Source organism: Ostrea edulis, chromosome 3 (genome assembly GCF_947568905.1).
Source record: "Ostrea edulis chromosome 3, xbOstEdul1.1, whole genome shotgun sequence".
Classification (NCBI taxonomy): Eukaryota; Metazoa; Mollusca; class Bivalvia; order Ostreida; family Ostreidae; genus Ostrea; species Ostrea edulis.
In genome coordinates this window covers 48,965,273-48,991,387 of record NC_079166.1, presented here as the reverse complement: position 1 = coordinate 48,991,387, position 26,115 = coordinate 48,965,273, and the positions used below count along the sequence as shown (strand labels likewise).

General features: G+C 37.3%; 3 protein-coding genes and 1 long non-coding RNA gene across 5 annotated transcripts in view; 2 read left to right on the top strand and 2 right to left on the bottom strand.

The window, feature by feature from the left end:
• Positions 1 to 3,668, bottom strand: part of LOC125677246 (recQ-mediated genome instability protein 1-like) — a 36,105-nt gene extending 32,437 nt beyond the window's left edge. For both annotated transcript variants that reach the window (XM_048915254.2, XM_056158055.1), the window contains exons 1-2: positions 3,535 to 3,668; positions 1,019 to 1,165 (exon numbers count right to left, since the gene is read on the bottom strand). In XM_048915254.2, coding sequence (XP_048771211.2) covers positions 1,019 to 1,165; positions 3,535 to 3,645 — 258 coding nt within the window. In that variant the 5' untranslated portion in view covers positions 3,646 to 3,668. The remainder of the gene's footprint in view (positions 1 to 1,018; positions 1,166 to 3,534) is intronic.
• The window catches only part of LOC130052601 (uncharacterized), a 46,880-nt gene extending 40,980 nt beyond the window's left edge, over positions 1 to 5,900 (top strand). The window contains exon 4 of the long non-coding RNA XR_008800953.1: positions 3,021 to 5,900. This is a non-coding gene — a long non-coding RNA (uncharacterized LOC130052601). The remainder of the gene's footprint in view (positions 1 to 3,020) is intronic.
• Positions 5,901 to 6,774: 874 nt separating this feature from the next.
• LOC130052600 (uncharacterized) lies at positions 6,775 to 11,230 on the bottom strand. The gene is made up of 2 exons (XM_056158056.1): positions 11,160 to 11,230; positions 6,775 to 9,201 (listed from the first exon to the last, which is right to left on the bottom strand). Exon 2 carries the CDS (start codon positions 8,897 to 8,899, stop codon positions 8,237 to 8,239), a length of 663 nt encoding a protein of 220 aa, XP_056014031.1. The 5' UTR covers positions 8,900 to 9,201; positions 11,160 to 11,230; the 3' UTR covers positions 6,775 to 8,236.
• Positions 11,231 to 19,849: 8,619 nt separating this feature from the next.
• Positions 19,850 to 21,497, top strand: LOC130053579 (uncharacterized). Its single transcript, XM_056160923.1, has 3 exons — positions 19,850 to 20,174; positions 20,286 to 20,489; positions 20,875 to 21,497. Exons 1-3 carry the CDS (start codon positions 19,850 to 19,852, stop codon positions 21,495 to 21,497), a joined length of 1,152 nt encoding a protein of 383 aa, XP_056016898.1.
• The last annotated feature ends 4,618 nt before the right edge of the window (positions 21,498 to 26,115 follow it).

Genomic DNA, 26,115 nt, shown 5'->3' with positions numbered 1-26,115 from the left:
TTCCATAGAGTACATCAGTGAGAAATACATATAAACAAGAGACCCGTGGACCACATCATTCAGCTGAGTCACCTTGGCCCTGCTGTTGTTCAGCTGTTGTGATCTTCAGATCTTCAATTCCCATGAAAAATTTCAAAGGGTCCCAACATAACTGAACATGAATTCACACAAAATGAGGATGCCTCAACATTAACATGCCCCACGCTACCCTGGGGAGGGGTTGGGTCATGATTTTAACAAACTTGAATCTGCACTATGTCAGGAAGCATTCAAGTAAAGTTCCACTTTTCTAGACATGTGGTTCTTGAGAAGACTTTAAAAGATTTTCCCTACATATTCGCAATGTAACAGTTTGATCTCTATTGTGGCCCCATCCTACCCCTGGAGCAGCAATAATTTTAACATACTTGAATCTGCTCTATGTCAGGAAGCTTTCATGTAAATTTCAACTTTTCTGCCCCAGTGGTTCTCCAGGAGATTTCCATATGATCTCACCCTATTTTTGCCTTTTTGTGATTATCTCCCCTTTGAAGGGGGGCATGGCTCTTCATTTAACTAACTTGAATCCCCAAGGATAATTTGTATTAAGTTGGTTGAAAGTGGCCCAATGGTTCTGGAGAAGATGAAAATGCAAAATGTTTATGGAGAGACAGATGGACAACATACAAAAGATGATCAGAAAAGCTCACTTAAACTTTCAACTCAGGTGTCAGAACTAATGATTTGAAAATTAACAAAATTAATATAGTTGGAACACAAAATCACCTCATTCAAACAATTCAAAATTGCCCATGGAATGATCTTAATTGTTTAGATAATCAATATTTTAATACATGTAGTATTTTGCAAGAAAATTTTATACTGTGTGTGACACCGTGAAAACACTGTTACACGGAGGGCTTTCAGATTCAAAGCCGGAGCAGAAACAGCAACTTCAAAGGTGCTGACTTTTATCTAGGCCCATGCATTTTGGTGTTTATGGTGGAATACTCATGGCTTGTATGTATATTTCATTTACTTGTAAGGCAAAAGTTCCATTAAGTTGGAATCTGGTGGTAGATTTAATCTTTTCAGGCAAGCAGTTCGAACCAATCTCATGGAGGTCTGCCAGAAGCCACTGCTCAAATATTAATCCATTCAGCTGTGTCTGAGAAAGTTGAACTCCCTGGTGGAAAAATTTAATACACATTAATATATAAAAATGTTTATGTCCACATTACATAAATTGTCTAAAGTGATACTTTTCACCAAATCACAGAAAACTTAAACCTCTATTGTGTCCCGCACGGGGCCATGGTTTGAACAAACACATCATTCAACTGTATATCAAATTTTCATTTAGATAAGGAAGCCTTATGCAAGTTTTGGCTTTTCTGGTCCAATGATTCTTTAAAAGATTTTAACACACACCCATACATGCCAACTTTCCCGATTTGTGCGGGATTCTCCCGATTTGAAGCAACTGAAAAGGTAAATCCCGATATCCCGATCGGGATTGCAAAAATACCCCGAAATCCCGATTTTCTAAAAATATCTCCCATTTTACGACAACAAACCCCCATTTCCAACCGGAATTTGAAATCCCGCGTCATTTCTGAACTGGCCAATCAGAAATCGGGACAATAGTCAGTCATTACTGTTTACCTGTGTCGCATGGTATCAGGGTAGTTTAATTTACCTGGTCTGCCTGTCCTTATTGGACAGTGCGAAGCATGTTTTGATAGCAATTAATCGGGGAGACGGATTTCAAATTGACATATCCTTTACACAAACGTGAATGACAACGATGATAGTGTCACTACCAAACAATCGGACAATCCCGATTTTTGCCTCTCGCTGACAGCATCCAAAATATGCAATAAGGTACATCAAATATTTTTTTCCAACTATAATAATATAGGCTATCCAAATCTATAGCGATGTATTATATACATGTAGTCTATATAGTGTAGTATTCAATAGACTTTGTGATGCGTAATTCGCACAAGTCTGTACTGAATTTTATATTAGCAAGTAGCCTTAATTTACAAGTAAAAACGTATATTTTGATGTGTTTTTTTCCTGGTAATTATTTCAGATGTCATGGGTGCAAAGGTTTTGTTTGCAGAAGATCACTCCTTTTCTGGTTGCAATGTAGATAGTTCCACCAGACTTTTCAAGCCCATGTTTACAGACAAGCAAGATCGCCTTTGTAGTCGTACCTAAATGCATGTGCTTTAATTTAAATTTTGATATATAGATCAGCCAATGTTTATATGGTGTAAAAGGATGCAACTTTAAGTATTATTTGATAATATGTAGGTGACTTGTTGTTGAAGAGAATTTTGTGCTGAATACATGATTTTAATAAAATATTTGTGTATCTTTCAAAGTTTTTTTTTTTTTTTTTTTTTTATAGTTTGTTAAAGTTAATGGTCAAACACACTTGATCTTATGTTAATATATGATACATGTACAATGATTAGATTGATATTTTACTTGAAAGGACAAATATTTATTTTCATGGTAAAATGTCGTGAATTTTGAGCTTTGAAAAAAGGTCGTCGCGCGCAAAATCCCCTATGGGGATTTTTAAAAGTTGGCATGTATGCACACCACATTCCATTTCCTCAATTTCTTAATTACTTTTCTTATCCATATTATCAATTGGGGAAAATCAAATGCATTTCATTCTTATTGAGAAGATACAAGAGGCCCACAGGGCTTATCAATCACCTGAGTATCAGTTAAAAGTATCACTAGCCGAAAGGGCTGCAAAAACAATAATTTTCATTTTCTTCTTATCTTAAGACACACATTTAATCACTATTACCCTTTTGGCCCCACCCTCGTACCAAAATCCCTACCCCTGGGATCATTTTGATAAAGGACTATCTGCTCAGAGCTCCTTTTAAACATCCATTTAGTTTTAATTTAGTATCAACAGCATGAAAGAAGATGCTGTCTATCCCAGGGATCGTGAAATTGACAATTTTAAGGCTTCTTGCTCTACATGACTATGTATTTAATTTTCCTTGCAGATATGCAGTTGGAGAGGAGATTAAAATTGGTCAAAATGCCTTCCACAGAGGCCCTGGTATGCAGGATTCCTGAAGTTTTTAACTTATATCCTTCTTGTCCCAAAGTTACTTCATACCAAATTTCAAATGAATTGGAAGGGTGGTTATCAAGGAGTTGGAAAGGTTCAATTGTTCATGCACAACAGATGCCGCACGATGGCCAATGTGATCTGAGCAGCCTATATACATCTGCTGTATCTGATTGTGTGTACTCTATTGCTGGAGACATCAATTGTTAATGCACAATGATGGACGACAACCAACTGCCCATGGACAAGTTCTTCTTGTAAATTTACCTGCCTGACTCTAAACTATGGTTGCCCTGGGTCACAGGCAGTGGTATTTGTCTACCCCTGCATGCCTAAAAAGGTCAGAACATAACTGAACATGGAATCACACAACAAGGGGATGATTCAATAGCATACCCTTGCTGTTCTGGAGAAGGACAAACAGTCAGTGACACACAAAATATAACCTGATTCTCCTCTGTAATCCAGTCTACGCAAGCTTCCAGCCAGTCCTTAGGAACACCGATGTGTCTAGACTTCAACCAGGTATTGGCAACTGTGACTGTAGACAGTGTCATGACTCTACCAGCAAGATTCTTTAGAAGATTAACTCTTTTGTTTTACAAGTGATTCAGAAACACCCATCTGTAATTGCAAAACAATGATTTAGGCAATGAAAACAAAGATAATTTTAAAACTCCTTTGGCAGTATATTTACCTCTTGAAATGTGATGGACCCACCCATAAATTCTTAATTTCTATTTTAATTGATAAATTGATGTTGAATTAATTTTATTTCATTCCCATTATAAACAAGATATGATTATAATCTACTGATTATAAAGTATCCCAAACGAAGTACTGGCTGTATAAAAGTGGCTTTTTTTTAGTACTACTATTTTCCTCCCTTGACAAAATCCATGCCAATTTTAACTTCATTCAAAAGATCTAAATCACGAAGGCTTTGAGGTGAATTTTTTTTTTTAATTCACCTTTTCTCCTTCAGTAAAACTGGTGTCACTTGACCTTGATCCTAGTTTGTAGGTCCCAACATCCCCTTATCATTTTTTATGATTCCATGTCTCTATCAGTCCTGGTTTTAAAGTTATACAAGTTTCTATAGTCAAGGGAGATGCTACTTTGTAGGTCACTACACCCTTATCATTTCTGAAGATTCCATGTCTCTATCATTCCCAGTTCTAAAGTTATACCAGACTTATGTTTAGGGTCAGAGGTCAAGGTCACTGGAGTCACTTGACCTTGATACCAATGTGTAGATCCCATCATCCTTTTATTATTTATGAAGATTCCATCTCTTTATCATACCTAGTTCATAAGTAATACCAAGTTTATGATCTAAGGTCAGAGGTCAAGGTCACTGGAGTCACTTGACCTTGATGTTAGTGTGTACATCTTATCATCTCTTTGTCATTTCTGAATGTCCCATGTCTCTATCAATTTCAGTTCTAATATTATATGAGTTTGTATGTTCAAGGTCAGAGGTCAAGGTCACTGGAGTCACATGACCTTGATACGGTTTTGTGGATCTCATCATCCTTTCATCATTTCTGAAGATCCCATATCTATATCAGACCTGGTCCTTTAAGTAATACCAATTTTATGTTCTAAGGTCAGTGGTCAAGGTCACTTAACCTTGATACTAGTTTGAAGGTCATGTCACCCTCTTGCCATTTATGAAGACTCTATGTCGCTATTTGTCCCAGTTTTAAAGTTATACCAGTTTGTATGTTCAAGGTCAAGGATTGCTACCAATTTGTAGATCTCGTCACTCTTTCATCAATTCTGAAGACCCCATGACTCGATCAGACCGGTTCTTAAGTAATACCAGTTTTATATTCTAAGGTCAAAGTCACTGGAGTCACTTGACCTTGATACTAGTTTGTAGGTCCTGTCATCTTGCCATTTCTGAAGATTCCATGTCACCAATAGTCCTGGTTTTAAAGTTATACCAGTTTTTATGTTTCTGGTCAGATGTCAAGGTCAAGTGACCTTGACCTTGATACTAATTTGTAGGCCCTGTCATTCTCTATTCATTTCTAAAGACCCCAGGACTCTATTTATCATATTTGTCAAATTATATCTGTTGAAATTTGGAATGAATTTTTTCCCAGAGTTCAATATTAAACCCCACTCCCATTTGATTCCCCCAAAATGTACCCTAACCCCCTTCAATCTGAAAACAAAAACATTTCTGCACATCTAGATACATTGGCCTTCAATATCTATTACTTTCATCAACTGGTTACGGAGAACAGTGCCGGACAGTTTTAGGCACGAGAAAGAAGCGGAGGAAGTGGAAGAATAAGAACTGAGCAAACTTAATTAACAAGATTTCAAATAATTCCATGATTAACAAATGAAGTAATTGCAAACATATAGGCAAATCAAAAACATCTGCCAAAATCTTGAAAATTCCGCCAACTCTTAGGGGTCATATATTGCCTTTCGAAACTGAGCTCCCTCTTTTATTTTACTTTGAAGTGATGTAGTTATGTTTGAAACTAGGATTGGAAAGGTTTGAACTTGATGTTTTTTATCATTATGATTGTATACCTGATTTAAACAAATGTGCATTTTTAACGAAGGTTAATTTGAGACTTGGGGAAGTTGCTACACCCCATTATAAGCGTCTCTGACTAAAGTATACTCATGAATAAACCATGCCCAATGATGTCTCATACCGATGGTGTGTGAAAAGTGAAACTTAATTTTTCTTGTGGCTATTGAATCATTGACCAAATGCATACTATTTTCACATGTGGTATTGATTTCACAGTTTACACCATTTCAAAATAAAAGATTTTGTTCTTGATTTTACTTTAAAACATTATGATTCAGGGATCGAAATTAAAGGTTGTACCTGGCAAGCCAAGAAAAACTTTTAGACATACTTGCCCAACCAGGCAAGTGGATATTGCAGCTAGAAATGTGATATTTGTTACAATAATTCTCAATTTATAACTTCATCACACATTTATGTTCAGGGCTCACTTTTCAGTCTGCCAGTCAAGTCGGACCGATAGACACATTTTCTATCAGTCTGCAGAGAAATTAACGAGTTCACCACTTAAACCTGAGGTAAATAACAACAGGCCCATCACTCACCTGAGTCACCTTGGCCCATGTATAAAGATTGTCCCTATATATTCGCATGTAAAACTTTGATCCCTATTGTGGCCCAACCTACCCCAAGGGGTCACGATTTTTAAAAACTTGAATCTGCACTAGTTAAGGAAGCTTTCATGTAAATGTAAAATTCTTTGGTCAAATGGTTCTTGAGAAGATTTTTAAAGATTTTCTCTACATGTATATATTTGTATGTAAAACTTTGATCCCCTATTGCAGCCCCATCCTACCCCTGGAGGTCATGATTTTAACAAACTTAAATTTGCACTATGTCAGAGAGCTTTCATGTAAATTTGTACTTTCCTGGCCCATTATTTCTTTTGAGAAGATCTTTAAAGATTTTACCCATAGATTTGTGTGTAAAACTTTGATCCCCTATTGTGGCCCCATCCTACCTCCGGGGCCATGATCTAAACAAATGTGAATCTACTTCATACCAGGAAGCTTTCAGGTAAATCTCTATTCTTATAGACAAGTGGTTATTGAAAAGAAGACTTTTAAAGATTTTCCCTATACAGATACAGATAGTTTATTGCCAAATAATGGGCCCTGCATAGACATTTTATACATTGCAATTAAGTACAATATGTTTGAACGTTGCAGATGTTCATCTTAGGTCCTAGAATATATTACTATGTCATCAAGGTAAACCAGTAATATCTGGAAAACTGTGTCACTGAAGATATGTTGCATAAGTCGTTGAAAGCTCGCTGGTGAGTTGCATAGACCAAATGGCATACAGCAATACTCATACAATCCAAAAGGAGTTGAGAAGGCCGTTTTATGTCGATCATCTGGATGAATGGCTATCTGGTGGAAGCCACTTGCTAGATCCATGGTGCTGAACAGTGTAGATCCATGAAGGGCATCGAGAGATTCCTCAATTCGTGGGAGTGGAAAAGCATCTCGGATGGTGCGTTGGTTTATCTTCCGGTAATCCACACATAGTCTTATGGAATTGTCTTTCTTGCGTGCAACGACTATGGGCGAAGCATAGGGGCTTTTGCTCGGCTGAATTATGTCCTTCTCCAGAAGTTTCTGTATGTGGTTTTTAACTTCTTAATACTGGTTTGGAGGTATCCTTCTGTAAGGCATGCTTATAGGTTCATCATCAGTTACTTGAATATGGTGCCTCACAGTCTCAGTGCATCCCAAGTCCAGGTCATTCTTCGCAAATACATCATGATTCCTTGAAAATGGGTCCAAAATTCTCTGTCGTTCCCCTGAGGTGCACTTCATGTTCTCTGGGACGAGTAAGGATGTGTCAAATGCTGGTGGATCTCCGGTTACATCATCATGCAGTACAACCGTTTCCTCCCTCACTCCTGTAGACAGAAACTCCGTTTTAGCTCACGAGGCTATGTCAACATCACATTCAGACACCAGAGCTACACGACTATTCTTCTTCAACCAAACATCAGAGTCCTTTGGATTCATGACCTGAATGGGAAAAGTTTGTCTGTCTCTGTCACAGTTGTTTTACGTCCAGGTTTATGATGAGGTCCAACGACGTTGATGAAGGATACCGAGTTCGATGGAATACACACACCCTCATTCGAAGAAATCCTAGCAAAGCCCTTCACTTCTCCAACTCTCGTTTTGGCCTCAATTGTGTTGATAAATGGGCATCAGATAGGAACAGGTCACGACACTGTGAGATAATGTTCATACCTATAAGTCCAGGTATTTCTCTATCACTCACATCCTTAACTATGAGAATCCCACAGTCTTTCACTGTGTGTCAATGCACCACCATGTCGGTTTCAATATATCCTATATACGGGATATCCAGTTCATTAGCTGCTCTTAGAGTTATGAATTGTTCCTGAATCACTGGAATTGTTGATAGATACTTATCATAAAATGACTCTGTAATAGTGCTCACCATAGAGCCCGTGTCTAATAAACATTTCATGTCAATATTGCTAATGGTGATGACTACTGTTGGACAAGGTGCAATTACATTATTACTGTGCGAGCCAATTGTCAAACCCACTGCATGGCTCTCTGCAGTGGGCACCACTAGTTTTCCTTCTTGGGACAATTTCTCTTAATGTGTCCCTTCTCTTTGCAATGATAACACTGTTCTGTCTTTGGGCGTGTTCCTTTAATGTCTGATAATTCTTTCCTCAAGTCACTCATTTCGCTTTTAAGAGTCTTCATAAGTTCTCTAATATCATCGTGATCATTTGCTTTTTCTGCATACACTGTGACTTCTGTCCTCTTCTTTGGCTCTTCCTGATCCTGGGCTAAAGCAATTGCTTCTTCTCTTAAATCATGAAAAGTTATTGTATCATGTGTGCGAACAATCCTTTTCAGCTCCCTACGTAGCCATGACTCATAAACATTTTCCGCCAACTGATCCCTCAACATAATGTCTCTTTCTTTCACGCGGGATTTATCTACCCTGAGAATTCGCTCCAGTTTTCCCATCAGTTCTACAGAAACGTCTTGAAGAGACTGGCTGCGCGACTGTTTGGTGCTATAAAACTCGGACAATAGTTCAGAAACAGTTGCTCGGTCACCAAAAACTTCCCTTAGAATCCCCAGGACTGCTTTCGGACTCTTTTTTTCTTCTGTTGGGCGAAACCGCATCTCCTCCTTTGCAGGTCCCTCAAGATGACTAAGAACAAAGTCCACCTGTTCTTCCTGCGGTGTAGGACGTGTTTTCAGATTCCTGGTCATCTCCTCCGTGAACTCGTACACAGATACTCCATGACCTTTCTTTCCCGAAAATTTTTCTACCTTTCGCAGCTTTGGAGCAAACACAAGCTGTTGCCCTCCCTCTGCTTTCTTCTCCAGTTTGACCTTCTTGAGTTCAACCTTCAGGGCCTACAGCTGGGCCTTGACTTCTTCGTCACTCATCTTGGATGTTGCTATCTGCCCACCACCACCTTTAGGAAATTACCGGCGACGCCATTTGTGGACGAGTGGATTGGTTCATAGAAGTTTATTCACAAAAAAAAGGTGGCAGTGTACATGGAAACCTGTAACATAAAGAAGAACAAGTTGTACATATGACTGCACTAAAACACAAATAAACATGTATAGAATAAATGAGTAAACAAGAGAATATGTCATGTGAGCTATCATTGTGATACATTAATAGGGGCACTACCCCAAATGGCTCATGTACTAGAATGCATATGATCTATACTAAGTTTTGTGTGTAAACAGACTTGACTTACTTATCCTTAAAAGATAATGTAGGTAAGACTACATAAATACATATGCTACTTCAAGCTTACTATTATGTTACCTAAAGTATAGTACAACCCTATGTGTCTTGATTTCTAACAACATAGTATTAATGTGTAATAATACAAACACAGTCCATCACCTATATACAGTGCTCCAAGTCACATCTACTATCAGGTCGCAAAATGGCGACCTAGAAATATTTCTGGTCGTCATTTTCAAATTTCTAGTCGCCATGTTCAAAATTTCTACTCGCAATGGTAAAAGATTTTGTAAATAAGACCTACAATTTTTTTTTAATTTGAATAACTTTCAAGAAAAAAATCTACACCCATGTATGTGTTTTGTTTGTTTTATTTTGAAACTGAATAAAAATGTGCTGTGAAACATGCTGGATGCTAACAAGTCAAGTATTTACTCTGGCAAAAATTGTATTGCATTGGGCCATCCTGTATATTTTACAGTACGCTTCTGGGGAAGAAAACTCGGCGTCCCACACAAGGATTTGCATTAAAGTCCTCAATAAGTGGGCCTTCACTGCTTATCATGTTTTGTGAATAAGAGCTCCTAGTTTTCTTGGATCTTTTGCTGAACAATCAGTACCAGCATCAATAAGAACATAGTACATCCCGAGTTTGTAATTGTCTGTGAAAATTAGTACGTAGCAACAGTTGCCCCGCTCGACTTACTGCTATTAATGCAGTCATGGACAAAGACGTGTCTCTTACTGTTACCGTGAATAGTCACACTTCCACATTTGAAAGATGTACACCAGGTCATGGTGAAATCGGACAATGGGTGTCCAGAAATGGTGGAAGTGGCTGGCTGATTGGCCTCACAAATTCTGCAAAACAGTTTGCAATCTCTGTATATCAACCACGAAAATTCCTTCAGCCATTAGGACTTGGGTTCTTCCTTTACTTTTGCATTTTTCTTTAGACACAGCTACGTCATCTTTAAATGCAGAACTTTCTCCGTGTGATTATTGAATTTCTTCGTTACATGTACTAGGCAGAGGCTTCTACTTTTTACTACTGTTAAATCCAAAGTGCTTTAACCCTCGTTTTACCACCATCTTGATTGCTTTCAAACGCTGTTTTCACCAAGACTGAAAAATAGTTATTCAGACTTCCGATCCCGATTACAAAATTTTACTGGATGCCCAATTTTTATCCACTCGCAAAAATGCGACTTAGATATAATTTCTAGTCGCAAAATCAATTTTCTGGTCGCAAATGCGACCGTTTTACTCGCAACTTGGAGCACTGATGTAACTATGACTATCAAGACCTTTGACTAGAAATCCACATTTACAAACATTCCTCACTCATAACTTACAATGACTATTGTGAGAGTAATGCCAGTTGATACCAAATATTGTGCCTAGATTTACTAGATATAACAAACATGGTCTGACTAAATAAACAATATAACTAACCATTTCTGAATGTACAGGGCATGTAATAATGGCTAAATAGTACAGCAAGTGACTCTCACAATTTGGCATCTAGAAATATTCATGAGTATTATTCAAAAACCTCAATACCTATTTGGGACTAGTTTCATACATGTGATGTAACAAACAAATAAAAGAATACATTTTGGCGGGAATACACATACAGTAAACAGTGGCTATCTGTGTAACGTATTTCTAAGTTGTAAACTAAGACAACTAATATACACAAGATATGCATAACTGCTGTCATCTAAGACATATTAAGATATCAAATTATCAAGTAAAACTTACCCAACATGCGGCTAAAGAAGGCAGTAATTCACGTTCATGTAACTCATGCCATGTGAGGGGAACTCTAGACAGTGCCTAAAAACAAAAACCGGAATACGGAAAAATATGTTCCGGTGCACTCTACGTGTGTGTGTATATATAGTACCATGAAAATTTGTTCAGTCCCATGAATACTTTTAAAATGAGTCTTTTTCATATAAGACAATTAAAATGGATGCAGTACAAAACAAATCGGTGTTTTAATCAATTCTGTTTGCTAAGCCCATGCCTGTGACCTAATACCAATATTCATTCATTTCATGAATCAAACACTGTACTCTTAAAGTGTATTCAAAACTGAATGCTTTAAATTAATATTTATAAAGTGTGACCCTGAAGAAAAAAATTTGACTCCTAGAATTCAGTACAAGAGTCATATCGACCCTTGTATTTCAATAAATTCAAAAACACTCGTCCAGAATGGATTAATCCTTGAAAATCAATAGGGATCATCTACTTCTTAGGATGCACCTACTACCAATGTTCTAAGTTTGACGTCTGTCACACAAAAGGCTCGAAGATGTCACAGCTAACATTCTCATTTTATTCAGTATTTTTTTTATTCAGCCAAGGTTACCATATCCGTAAACATAACATGTACTGCAGCATTTTGGTGATAGATACACAGGAGTCGGCAATTCTATCAATAAAGTAGAAATATATGAGAAATGGGCATAAATACTACTACTGAGCTTCGCGAGCGAAGCGACAGGAATGCAACGCGATTTCGGCAAAATCTGCCCCGGTGCTATATTGCGTGAAAAACACAGCAGCACCCGGTATAAATAACATCAGTCGATGTACCCCACCTGATTTCTGGATCGGTCACCCTTTTAATTGCCATCAATTACACTAAAATCCAAAATAAACACACTTTCGAAAATATTCACTCGCCATCAGAAATCAGGTGGGGTACATCGACTGATGTTATTTATACCGGGTGCTGCCTGTGTTTTTCATGCAATATAGCACCGGGGCAGATTTTGCCGAAATCGTGTTGCATTCCTGTCGCTTCGCTCACGGAGCTCAGTGGTAGTATTTATGCCCATTCATGTATATATTTCTACTTTATTGATAAAAATGCCGACTCCTGTGATAGATATTATAATATTTATCTAAATCATACGTAGTTTTATTGTTGTGTCACATATATATCAGTCGTAATCACAGTAAAATGTGTATTTTTTTCTCGCTACCCATTTTACCAATCTGAAATAAACAATCGTTGATATTTTCACAGCGAAGGAAAATTATGCCTAAGTTTTGTAGCAAATATACAATGTATCATTCAGACATTAAACGAAAATAAAGTAACTAAGAAAACTAAAAAAATTCGGGTTACAAAGGTGATCCGGACCGGCTTTTTACTATCCATTTTATCAACCATCCTCTACAAACTGATAAAATTGATAACAGGAAATTTCATATCAAAGCACAGGAGCCCCTAGGCCCTGTGATCAAAGTTGCTGCGTAAGAGAGGAGGCTGAAATCCAATGCAAATCGTGAGTAAAACAATATCCTATAATTCTCTATATCATCATACCCACTGCTTCCATTGTATATAATACAAACAATCGGCTGTCAAGACATTCATTCGGATTCCTTACATGAAAATGCCTTTGAACAGTCTGTTGAAGTTTGAGCACAGTAAACATTTCCTCGCCTGCCGCATTATGGCGGGAAAAAACGTAAACATTGTGTATAAAATACGAAATACAAATTCCGGAATGTACATTCAAAGCAAAGTTATGAAAAAAAAAAATAAAAAATATTTTTACGACGGTGTATTCGTGCCAATATAACCTAGCAGAAAAAATAAAAATAAATAAAATTCAGAAAATCGTAGAAACGATTTAAAAATTTAGAAAGTCGTTTACAAGTACGATTTATTAAATCGTAGAAACGATTTAAAAAGTCATTTGTGCGATTTAAAAAATCGTTTGTACGATTTAGAAAGTCATTTGTACGATTTAGAAAATCGTTTATACGATTTAAAGAGTCGTTTTTACGATTTTTAGGTCTCGGGTGACATATTGCAATATTGGTTGTCGTCTGTCATCGTGCGTTAACAATTGAACATTTTTAACTTCTTCTTGAGCTTCTTTGGGACAATGTGTGAATTAAAGAAGAGGCATAATATTGATTTAGACTTGTTTATATGTGTGAATATGTACATATATTAAAATCTCTGTCTTAAGTAATTAATGAAACCTATGTACCTTTTGTTTTATTTTTGATAATCATCATTCTTGTTGAAAAAGTATGGTATCTTTACGTTTGTAAAGAATAATGAAGTTCTAGCGAGCCGCTATCCTACTGATACCAGATGAGTTTCTTATTTTTTTGGTAATCAGCATTTAATTCATATTCGGACTAACGAAGTAAGGAAGAATGAAATACTGTATATCACGTCCAGCTCATCCATCTGTGTTTAGCTCAGCTCAGTTTCAAAGATTTTCACGGAACTTTCGGGATGTGCCGGAACGACCGATTATATTTGACATTTACACACCACAGTCACGTGATAATAACTAATTGTAGGGCAAAGTTGACAACTATACGTTTAATGTCGGGCTAGTTACCGTCGTCATGGTGGGCGGGGCTTACACGAAAATCGGCGATCCGCCAATTGATGCTTCGCTAGCAGACGGTCCGTAAAGAGCTATGCGCAGTCCCACGATGACGATTCGAGTCACTTTTGGTGCTTAGTGGCCTGGGTGTAAATTAGATGGCGGGGAAAAGGTGCATTTAGACGCGTATCATTAGATGTAAGGCGTGAGGTTTTACCGATATCCTCAAGATATTCCCTAGATTTATTTCTCTCGCCAACTACCATATTCTAATCAAATGCATTTTATAGGAAAATGGTTCTAATAATTCCTTTCTTTCAAAGATAGCATTTAAATGCAGGAATTTGATAGCAATTGAAGAGTTCCATGCTTGTTTACTTAGTTGTTATTGTAATCCGGAAGTGACATGACGTTCAACGCGCGGATCCGTATCGCGAAAAACCGTCAATACAAGAATTGCTTAACCAAATGGTTTCAACTTGTCATTTCCATCAATATGCCAAATATGATTTGGACCTTTGATGCTGTATACTCTTCACTTTAATCTGTCCCTTTTCCGTATATGAATGGACGCCTTCTGGGTCTTGTATCAGTGGCAGATTTAAGGGGGTGGGCTCATCCGGGTACCTGTAAAGTGCGAAACGAAACGAAACGAAATACCGAAACGAAGCGAAGCAAAACCCACCGAAACGAAATGAAACAGATTGTATAACCGAACTCTTTTAATTATAATAATTTAAAATGACATCTTAGGCCCCTGTGAAAGTTACCACATATCAATAAAATTCGCCTCCCCTTTGATGTAGGCTTTCGGCTTGACTGATACAAAGTTTTAAAAGTTGGAAGGGTGGGGGTGTATGGAGCGCCAAATTAACATAAACTCAAATAATTGAAGATATCTTCAATTATTTAAAGATATCATCAATTCATTTGATGCGCACAACAATTGAATTAAAGATATCTTCAAATAATTAATGATATCTTCAATTCTGAATTATTGCGCGCATTAATTGATTTGATGATAGCATTAATTCTTCAACTGAATTGATGCGCGCTTTAATTGAATTAATGATCTCTTCAAATGAATTGATGCACGCATTAATTCATTTGATGAGAGCAATAATTGATTTAATGCGCGCATTAATTCAATTATTGCTCTCTTCAATTGAATTAATGATATCTTTAATTCATTTGAAGAGAGCAATAATTCTTTTAGAGAGAGCAACTATATAGTTAAAGATATCTTCAATTCAACATATCCACAATTGAATTAATGATATCTTTAATTGAATTGTTGCTCTCTTTAAAAGAATTGATGTGCGCATTAATTCCTTATACAAAAGCACTGTAAATGAATTAAAGATATTTTCAATTGAATTAAAGAGATCATCAAATTATTTATACCGAGCTCTAAATTAATTATTGCGAGCAATATTTCTACGAAATTGATGCTCTCATCAAATGAACTGAAGAGAGCAATAATTGAATTAATGCGCGCACCAAATCTATTATTGCTCTCATTAATTGAATTAATCCGCGCATCAATTGAATTGAAGAGAGCAGTAATTGATTCTTCAATTATTTGAGTTTATGTTAATTTGGCGCTCCATAGGGGGTGGGGATGATTAAACACAAAGTACATATCCGAAGTTGATTAAATACCATATGCAATTACTTTCGGATCCATAAATTTCAGAACGGAGGGTTACAGACTCGCAGGTCAGGGATTTTGGGAAACACACTAAACGAGGAGTGGGGTCGCCGGCGTTGGATCCGCCTTTGGGCATAAATACATGTTTCAGTACTTTTTGCTCTAAAGATAAATCTATGTATACATGTGGATATTGTGTATTTGTATGTACATGTAGTATATCAAACGGTGGATTCTAAGTATGTCCTCTCGTTCTCTTTGTAATTTCTGCTTCCCATGTTCATAAGCCTTTTGATTTTACAAAATGCTGACCTCCTCCTGATATTATTGCATATTATTGCATTTAAAAAATCCGTTTTCCGTACCGTTTTCAATTCTCCATCTTAGCAACACCCCAAATATATAGTGTTATCTTTAGACTCACTACATATCAATAATAATTTTTAATAATACATGTATGTATATCTTACCGAATTGCATTCATATAATATGGTATACTATTCAATTTTTTTCCATCATTGAAAGTACTCGCACCTCAGCAGTTAGAGATAAAATAAGCTCTTCCTGTTTTCAACTTTCTCAGACACCATTTTCTTCAAACAATGTATCTATGCCCAAAAGCGGATCCAACGCCGGCGACCCCACCCCTCGTTTAGTGTGTTTCCCCAGACCTCTGAGACTGTAACCCTTCGTTCTGAAATTTATGGATCCGAAGTAATTGCACATGGTATTTAATCAACTTCCAATATGTACTTTGTGCTGACTCACCCCCCCCCCCTTTTTTCCAACTTTTAAAAGTTTGTATCAGTCAAGCCAAAAGTCTACATCAAAGGGGAGGCGAATTTTATTGATATGTGGTAACCTTTACAGGGGCCTAAGATACCATTTTTAATTATTATAATTAAAAGAGATTGGTTATACAATCTGTTTCGTTTCGTTTCGGTAGATTTCGTTTTGTTTGGTGAGGTTCGTTTCGTTTCGATAGATTTCGTTTCGTTTCGGCAGATTTCGTTTCGTTTCGGTAGATTTCGTTTCGTTTCGCACTTTACAGGTACCCGGCGCAGCCGGCGCCCCCTAAAATTTTCAAATTTAAGGTAAATCGTGGTCTCTTGTTTAGAAAAATGTAAACGATGGAAGAAGCACTAATTTCTTCCACTCTCGAAGATATAAATGACAAAATCTCTTTTTATTGAACTAATTTTATTGGGAGAACTTACACTTTTTCCAAAACCCCTTAAAATTTGCGTCATTTTATTAATTTCACCTTATTAAAAATGATAGAAAATAGTAAAAATGACTACACAGGAGACATGTCAAGCCCTATAAAATCTATGAGCTTCCGGGGGCTTCCCTGGACCCCCCCCCCCCTCCTGGACCCACTGGGGACCTCAAGGTGGCCCCCAGCCTCATAAAGTTGTGCCCCCTAACCGCAATTCCTGGATCCGCCCCTGTATGGAAAAAAACCGTCTGGTATCCTCTTGGGAAACCCTGTTACCAGCTTTCCAGTAAATCCATCTGTATCTATGAAGTTGGTCAGAATATTCTAAAGTTTCCTCAATGAAAAGGGCAACGTCGCAAAAATATTTATTAGATTTGTATTTCCGTTGGAAAAGGCCCAAAGTTGCACTATCCTTTAAATTAGTTTTTTTTTCCATTAATAATAATGAGGTACTTGTGAGCTAAAGCAACAGCTATTTCGGAATAGCACAGTCTCTTCTCAAAATATCGTTTAACTACATGTAGTTCCTCTCGCTTTTCCATTATCACCAAGGTCAAATCGATATAAATTGTTTATACGATAATACAAGAGGCCCACATACCTTATCTGTCACCTGAGTACTAGTTAAAAGTCTCACTATAGTCTCAAGGGCTATGAAATCTAGAAATGATTTCCTGTTCTGGATATCTAAGCTCAATTCTAATATTCAGCAACAATATATTATCAAACAACATGTGTTCTTTTAAAATCTTCAATGCCCGCAAAATTGGAATGCGCGGATCTAGAAGGGGGGTCGGGGAATTTGCAAAGATAAAAAAAATTACAATATAACGATTTATAAGAAAAATGAGTTGACTGTTATTATATTATAAATATTTTTGAATTAACTTTCTTAGTATTGTAATGTCATTATGAGGTTAGAATCAAATCACAAAATTTATGTTATTCGAGTTTCTAAACGAATCTAAACAGGAACGATTTGTTTAATATCCTATTACGAGTGATTGACGTCATAATCTTGTCATTATGCTACTGCATCGTCATAAAGTCATCGGCTTTAGTATACCTCTACTTCAGAGACTAGTATTCAGGGGCGGATCCAGGAATTGCGGTTACGGGGGCGCCACTTTATGAGGCAGTGGGTCCAGGACGAAGCCCTGGGGGGGTGGGGGGGGGGGGGTGGGGGGGGGGGTGGGGGGGGGGGGGGGTGAAGCCCCCGGAAGCTCCTGGATTTTACAGATTTTATGGGGCTTGAAATATTTCTCCTATTAGTCATTTGTACTATTTTCTATATCATTTTAATAAGGTGAAATTAATAAAATGACCCACATTTTAAGTGTTTTTTGGGGGAAAAAATTACGTTCTCCCAATAAAGTAATTCAAGAAATCAAAATATTTTGTCATTTATTTCCCCGGGAGTGGAAAAAATTATTGCTTCTTTTAATATCGTTTAGTACATTTTCTGTACCGCGATTTACCTTAAATTTGAAAAAAAAAATTGGGGGGGGGGGACGTCGGCTGTGCCCCACTCTAAATCCGCCACTGGTATTCGTTTATCATTCTAAGTAAATATTAATAGAATTCTCTCACAGCAATCCGATTATCATTTCCTTCCAATTTTAACACTTGCTTAGAAATAGATGCAAAAGATATCATGGGTGAAAGGGATTTTGATCTTTAACATGCCTCTTTACTGAAAGCAGCAGCAAAAGTCTGGCAAGCCTTGCAGCTCAATGTATCTTGAAGATACGCAAGTTGCAAGAAAGACTACACCTATGATCTGAGTGTAATGAGGTCCGATATATTGCCCAGAGATGGTAATCTGGACAAAATTACGGCGGCGCTTTATCCAGAAGATGGCCCAGTAGATATTTGTCCTGTGAAAGTGTACGGGGATTGCAATTGCTTCTATAGGGCCCTCTCTAAAGCCATTTGTTGTCATGAAGAGAGACAATATGTTGTGGAGACGTCAGTATCGGACAGGCCACTTGTACCGGGGAATTTTCTCAAGTCGATTCAGAATGAAACTCTAAATTCAATCAAATCCCGGGAATATTGTTCTTTGATTCATTTTTTCGCCGCGGCAAATGCCCTGAATCATCCAATGTATATAGCATTTATCCAAAAATACAAAATGTTGCTGTAAACAGACATTTTCTTCATCAAGAAATAAAGCCATTTTCAGATGAAAAGGTACGTCAGGGTTCCCCCATTTACATGATGTGGTCACACACTGAAAATAGCAACCCAAACAATTGGTCACCAAATCATTTTGTGGTTTGTTTCCCAGTTTTACCTACTGAATCCAATGAAATGAAGGAGCCTGCCCATAAAAAGTCAAAACTTTGTATTGATTCAGATGACACCCCGGAAATCACCATGGCAGGGCCGTAAATTACATGGAGGCGGAGGAGGCAGCTGCCTCCTCCAACTTTTGCGCCAAAAAAAAATTAAAATTTAAAGTTCATTAGAATTTATGCTGTTTCCAATAACTAAGAACATGATACCTCCCTTAAAAAGCATTCCAAATCTTTCTTTTAGAATGAGTTAGTCAAGTAACATCTTAGAAGGCCCTAGAATCAAGGATTTTGCACGAAACGTGTTCAGTGTGCACAAAATGTGCTCAGCGTCTGGGGGCCTGGGCGGCCCCCAGACCCCCGCCTAATTTCCTGCCTCCTCCAAATTGAAGGTTAATTTACGGCCCTGCCATGGACTCACAAAATGAAAAGACGGATATTAAATCTGATGACAATGAATTTACTAAGACAACAGAACATGATAAAGATAAAACATCTTTTGACGATTCGGATTTTTCTGATCTTGGTAAAATTGTAACAGGTGGAATAAAGTTGAACACAATGTCCTCAGCTGAAAAGATAAGTTATATTCAGAATCAACCCTTGCCAGACGATGTCGCCAAGTTAAAAACAGGTCGTGCTCAAACAACGAATACGGGTGAACTCAAAAAGACTTTATCATTTCAATCTTCTTGGACGAATCAGTTTTCATGGTTGACCTTCAGCAAACTGTTAAATGGCGGTCTGTGTAAGTTTTGTGTCATGTTCCCTCAGTCAGATGTCCAACATCAAAATACATTTGTTACGCAACCTTTTACTGCGTATAAGAAAGCCCTGGAAAAACATCTGCCCTTTTAAAGCATCAAAATTCAAAACACCACAAGAGTGCCAAATCTGTTTATCACACAACCAAGATGACATCCGAAGTGCCATCTTCGTCTCTTCCGTATAAACTCAATCAGCAAAATCAGGCACAGTATCAGCACAACATAAAGTTGCTTGAGAAAATAGTAGATGCGATCATTCTTTGTGGGAAACAAAATATTCCTCTCCGAGGACACAGAGATGATACCATAAGTGATTCCTCAAATAAAGGTAATTTCTTGGCAATATTACAGCTGTTGGCAAAGCATGATGAGCAGCTCTGGTCTCATCTACAAAAAGCAAAAAGGAATGCCTTATATACCAGAAAAACCATTCAGAACGAGGTTATCCAACTCATTGGAAATCACATCACAGGTAAAATTTTGAAGGGTTTACAAGGGAGGGTTTTTTATTCCATCATAGCCGATGAGGTAACTGACAAGTACCCTAACAAAGAAGTTTTAGTCTTGTGTCTCAGATTTCTAGATACTAGAGAACACCTTGCCATCATTAAGGAGGAATTTCTTGACTTTGCAAATATAGGCAGAACTACTGGGGAAGCAATTGCTGATAAACTTATTGAAATCCTCCGCTTGCTTGCAATTCCGATTGAGAACATGCGAGGGCAAGCATACGATGGTGGAGCAGCAATGGCATCGGAAAATCGGGGGTTGGACTCTGTAAGACTAGGTGGGTTGAGCGTCATATCTGCTTTGATGTGTTCTACACTATGTACAAGCTCGTCATCAAATGTCTGCAGCACATTCTCAATCAAAACCTTGATGAAAGTACCAGTGAAGACTGGTCTTAGGATATAGGCTACATTGGCTTCGATGACGTCCTTCTCTGTGTTGATAACATTTGTGTTTGTAAGGTATGTCCTAGATACAATAAAGCCTTTGACTCTCAAACTTCAGAAAAGAGATCTTGACATTTTCACTGCAAGTAAGTTAATTGAGGAACACGTGGATAGGATCAAAGAAATTCGTAGAGCGGTAGATACCGAATTGGATTCTTGCTTTGAAGATGCAAAACAAATTGCAGACGACCTTGATGTAGTGATTAAAACCCCAAGGGTTTGCTCCAAGCAGCAACACAGAGAAAATTGTCTCCACAAGTAATCCAAGAGATTATTATAGATCTGTCGTGGCCATTCCATTTCTGGACTTTTTCCTCAGTGAATTAAATACGAGGTTTCAGAAAGAAGATCTGGCGGAATATTCGATATGCTATTTGTTGCCTGTCAATGTGACAGATATTTCACACGAGGAATTATCCAAACTTGCCTCAGAAATAATATTTTGGGGGAGCGACCTGCCTTGTCTTTCTGTAAAGGACTTGGAGAAAGAACTCAGAGATTGGAGACGTTATTGTGTTAACATGATCAAAGAATCTTCAGACAAGCTCTGCAATCTGCTCAATCCTTTCAACTTTGTAGATGGGGACGTTTTCCCGAACGTGAAAATTCTTCTTCACATTGGATGTGTTTTACCTATCACAACATGCGAGGCCGAAAGATCCTTTTCTGGATTAAGACGCATCAAGAGTTTCATGCGCAGTACTATGCAAGAGGACAGATTGACTGGACTTGCACTAATGCATCTTCACCATTCATTAGAAATTGACCAAAAGGAAATTGTACAATCATTTATCAGGCAAGGAAAACGAAGATTATTTCAGTCAAGTCTCTTTAGCTAAATAACACTTCCTACCAGAAAACATCAATACACGACAAAAAGGTCGCCCGCGTGGTGCAGTGGTTATATAGAGCGTTTCCTTCGAGAGCTGGAAAATAAAGGGTTGAACATTATATCACGGGTTCGATTTTGTGAAAAGGTTCGATCCCCCCCCCCATGGAAAAAATGTCTGGATCCGCGCCTGAATTGCATATACAGATGAAAGGCTTTTACATAATATACCGGTAATATATATCAACATTAAACGATATGACTAATTTGGACCCATACTAGAGTCAAAACCCTGGGATTGCAAAATTAATTTTATTTTGTACATCCTTTTCTGTTATTCTTAAACATGCATTTAGATTTTATACTGCATCACCGAACTTTAAAAAGTCCTTCAAATCTTTAAGACAATAATCATTATAATGATTTTGTCACCATCCTGAAACCAAACCCTTACCCCCTGGAATAATGAAATTTGTGATTTCTGTAAAGGACTACCTACTCCTTTTAGATATCCATTTAGTTTTAATTTAGTATCAATAGCACTAAAGAAGATGTTATAAAAGTGTTTTACACATAAACGCTATATACCCTGGGATCTAAACCCCTACCCAGGGGATCATGAAAATTGCAATTTTGGTAGGCCTCCCTCCTCTACATCACTATGCATTTAGTTTTTCTTACATATGTGGTGGTAGAGAAGACGTTTTTTGAAAATTATTCAATTTTGTGGCAGTTTTTGCCCTGCCGTTAAGGCTCAAGGGGTGTAGGAGTCCTGGAATTTACAATTTCTGTCCCCTTTGTCCCAAAGATGCTTCATACCAAATTTGAAAGGAATTGGAATGAATACTTATAAAGAAGTTAAAAATATTCAATTGTTAATGACAGACGACAACCAATTGCAATGTCACCCGAGACCTAAACATCGTAGAATCTACTTTTTAAATCGTTGCTACGATTTTCTAGAAACGATTTAATAAGTCGTAGAAACGGTTTTCTAAATCGTAGAGACGACTTTCTAAATCGTAGAGACGACTTTCTAAATCGTAGAGACGACTTTCTAAATCGTAGAAACGACTTTTTAAATCGTTTTTACGATTTAATAAATCGTAGAAACGACTTTTTTAAAAATCGTTTCTACGATTTAATAAATCGTAGTTCTAAACGATTTATTTTTATTTTTTCTGCTAGGTTAAATTGGCACGAATACGCCGTCGTAGTAAAGTATTAAATTAGCTATGAAGAAAATAAAGTTTTTGGAACCTGAAATAATTTATTTATTGTAAACCATATCAATAAAGTTGAAAAATATGAAGTTCATGTGATATACATGTATATATTATGTTTGTTGATTGTATACTGTTTAACGTCACGCTCACATTGCCGGTGAAGGGCTGCAAAATTTAGGCCTATGCTCGGCGCTTATCAGGGTCGGATCCAGGAATTACGGTTAGGGGGGGGGGCGCCACTTTATGAGGCAGGGGTCTAGGGGCCGCGTTTAGGCCCCCATTAGGTCCAGGGCGAAGTCCTGGTGGGGGGGGGGGGGGGGGGGGGGCAAGCTCCTGGGTTTTACAGATTTTATAGGGCTTGAAATGTCTCCTATTTAGTCATTTGTACTATTTTCTATCATTTTTTAAAGGTGAAATTAATAAAATGGCGCACATTTTAAGGGGTTTTGAAAAAAAAATTAAGTAATTCAAGAAATCAAAAGATTTTGTCATTTATTTCTCCGGGAGTGGAAGAAATTATCGCTTCTTATATCGCTTAGTACATTTTTCTAAACAAGATACCACGATTTACCGTAAATTTGAAAATTTAAACGCTCACACTTAATTCAATTAAAAATATTTATACATGTCTTTCTTGTATTCACTCGCCTCATAATTATTATCTCCAAAATGAAAAATGATATCTGTAAAATAATTTCACCCTCTCGCCTCACCTTTTTTCAATTTGTTTGAAAATTGGTGTGGCCTAGATGGTGGTTTTAGCTCACCTGAACCGAAGGTTCAAGTGAGCCTTTCTTATCGCTTTTTGTCCGTCGTCTGTCTGTCTGTCTGTTAAACTTTTCACATTTTCGACTTCTTCTCCAGAACCACTGGGCCAATTTCAACCAAACATGGCCAAAAGCATCCTTGGGTGAAGGGCTTTCAAATTTGTTCAAATGAAGGGCCATGTCTCTTTCAAAGGGGAGATAATCACAAAAATGCAAAAATAGGGTGGGGTCATTTAAAAATCTTCTTCTCAAGAACCACTGGGCCAGAAGAGCTGAAATTTACCTGAAAGCTTCCTGACATATTGCAGATTCAAGTTTGTTCAAATCATGGTCCCCGGGGATAGGATGGGGCCACAAGGGGGGGATCAAAGGTTTACATACAAATATATAGGGAAAAACTTTAAAAATCTTCTTCTCAAGAACCACTAAGCCAGAAAAGGTGAGATTTACATGAAAGCTTCCTGACATAATGCAGATTCAAGTTTGTTCAAATCATGGGCCCCGGGGGTTGGATGGGGCCACAATAGGGGATCAAAGTCTTACATACAAATATATAGTTAAAAAATCCTTTTCTCAATAACCACTGAGTCAGAAAAGCTGATATTTACAAAAAAAAACTTTGACATAGTGCAGATTCAAGTTTGTTCAAATCATGGCCCCCGGGGGGTAGGATGGGGCCACAAGTGGGGGGGTTGGGTTCAAAGTTTTACATACAAATATAGGAAAAAGCTTTAAAAATCTTCTTCTCAAGAACCATTGGGCCAAAGAAGTTGACATTTACATGAAAGCTTTCTGACATAGTGTAGATTCAAGTTTGCAAAGGGTAGTTTGGGCCATAATAGGGACTAAGGTTTTACATGTAAATATACATGGAAAGTCTTCAGATATGGGCCAAGGTGACTCAAATGAGCGATGTGGCCCATGGGTCTCTTGTTATTATGTGTTTTGTGACATTGATAAGTAGCAAACATGGCAAGATCGAATGCCAGTTGTAGAACTATAATTTACTTAAGGTAGTATCAGCCATCTACAAACTGTGGCATACTGTTTATAACACGAAGAAAGGAAGCTAGGTCAACAGTATATTACATGTACCTGGTCTTTCATATCTATTCAGGTTATCTTATTTGATATATGGGATATGGGTTAACCTATAAATCTTGATCACAGGTTTGAACCTTGCAAAATTAGATTTTTTTAATGTAAAAATAAAATGTACATTGCAAGACTTCTATTATATCAGCTCAATCTTATATGAGTGTAACACTTTCTTTTTATTATGAATTTCTTGGGTTCTCATACCTCCTTATTAAACAAAGCATCCATTCAATCAAAATCCTTGCAATACACACATCTTTAAGTTGTTTACAAAGACCCTAGCTTTAATTTAAAACTGAGAGAAGTAAAAAGGAAAAACCATGAACCCACCCACTTTATAATATTTCCTCAACATTGATTAAGTTCAACATGTACTTTTCTCAAAAATTGAAGAAAAACGAAATCCTTGTCACATGCACATCTTCATTACCCAAACAATCACCCTGTAAAATAAGGTCCTCACTTGTTAGACAAACAAATCAGGTACCCTCTATGTAATATTTCCTCAAAACTGACAAAGTTTAACATGCAATTTTCTCAAAAATTAAAGAAAATCAAAATCCTTGCCACCTCATCAATAATCCTTGCCACATCATCAATACCCATGCAAAAACTTTCTTAAATAAGGTCCTCGTTTGAAAACTTTGTAGGGGGGGGGGGTGTTTAGCTGGACAGATTATGTATCTTCCATATCACATTAATTTTCGAATAAAGGGGCAAAACTCCTCCAAGAGAAGTTGAAATAGATCAAAATTGGAACATGACCTAGAATTCTTCTGAATGACCCACAAAAATGCTAGATAGCAAGTTTCAGAGTTACATATGTGACAGAGAAATGAAAATAGAAACAAAAACCCTAATGGATAATATAGACATTGCTGTACCACAATATGTCCGGTCTAAAGACGGGTATATAAAAATCCACTGCAACAGAACCCAAGATCTGTAAACATACAGTAGTAAACAACTAAATTTCAGCTTCCTAAATCAAAGCTTGATGGAACAAGATGTGTTTGTAAACACTGATGCCCCTGTATATGGCAGCGAAGCAAAGTTGATAATGATCAAGGTTAAAGTTTTTCGAAAGTGGATCAAATTCCAAGGTCAAGAGATCAAAATGTTGATAAACAAAGAAAGGTTTCATCACAAGGAATACAAATGTGAAACATGAAAGCCCCAGCACTAACTGTTCAAAAATATGGCCAAAGGTTAATGTTTAAAAAAAAAAAAAGCCCTAGAGCTTGAGGTCAAGAAATTTGCTACCTAAAGGTCTTGTCAAAAGGAATACAGTCACATGATAAAATGGAAGCTCCATCACCAACCATTCAAAAGCTATGACCAAGTTTTTCAAAACTAGGTCACCCCCCCCCCCCAAGTCAAGGTCACAAATTTTAGTCCCCCCCCCACCCCAAACAAAGAGATCTTGTTACAAGGAATACACATGTGTAATATGAAAGCCCTGTCACCATACACTGAAAAGTTATGACCAAGGTTTTGGCAAACAGACATACAGTACCAAAAATTATATGCCCCCAAA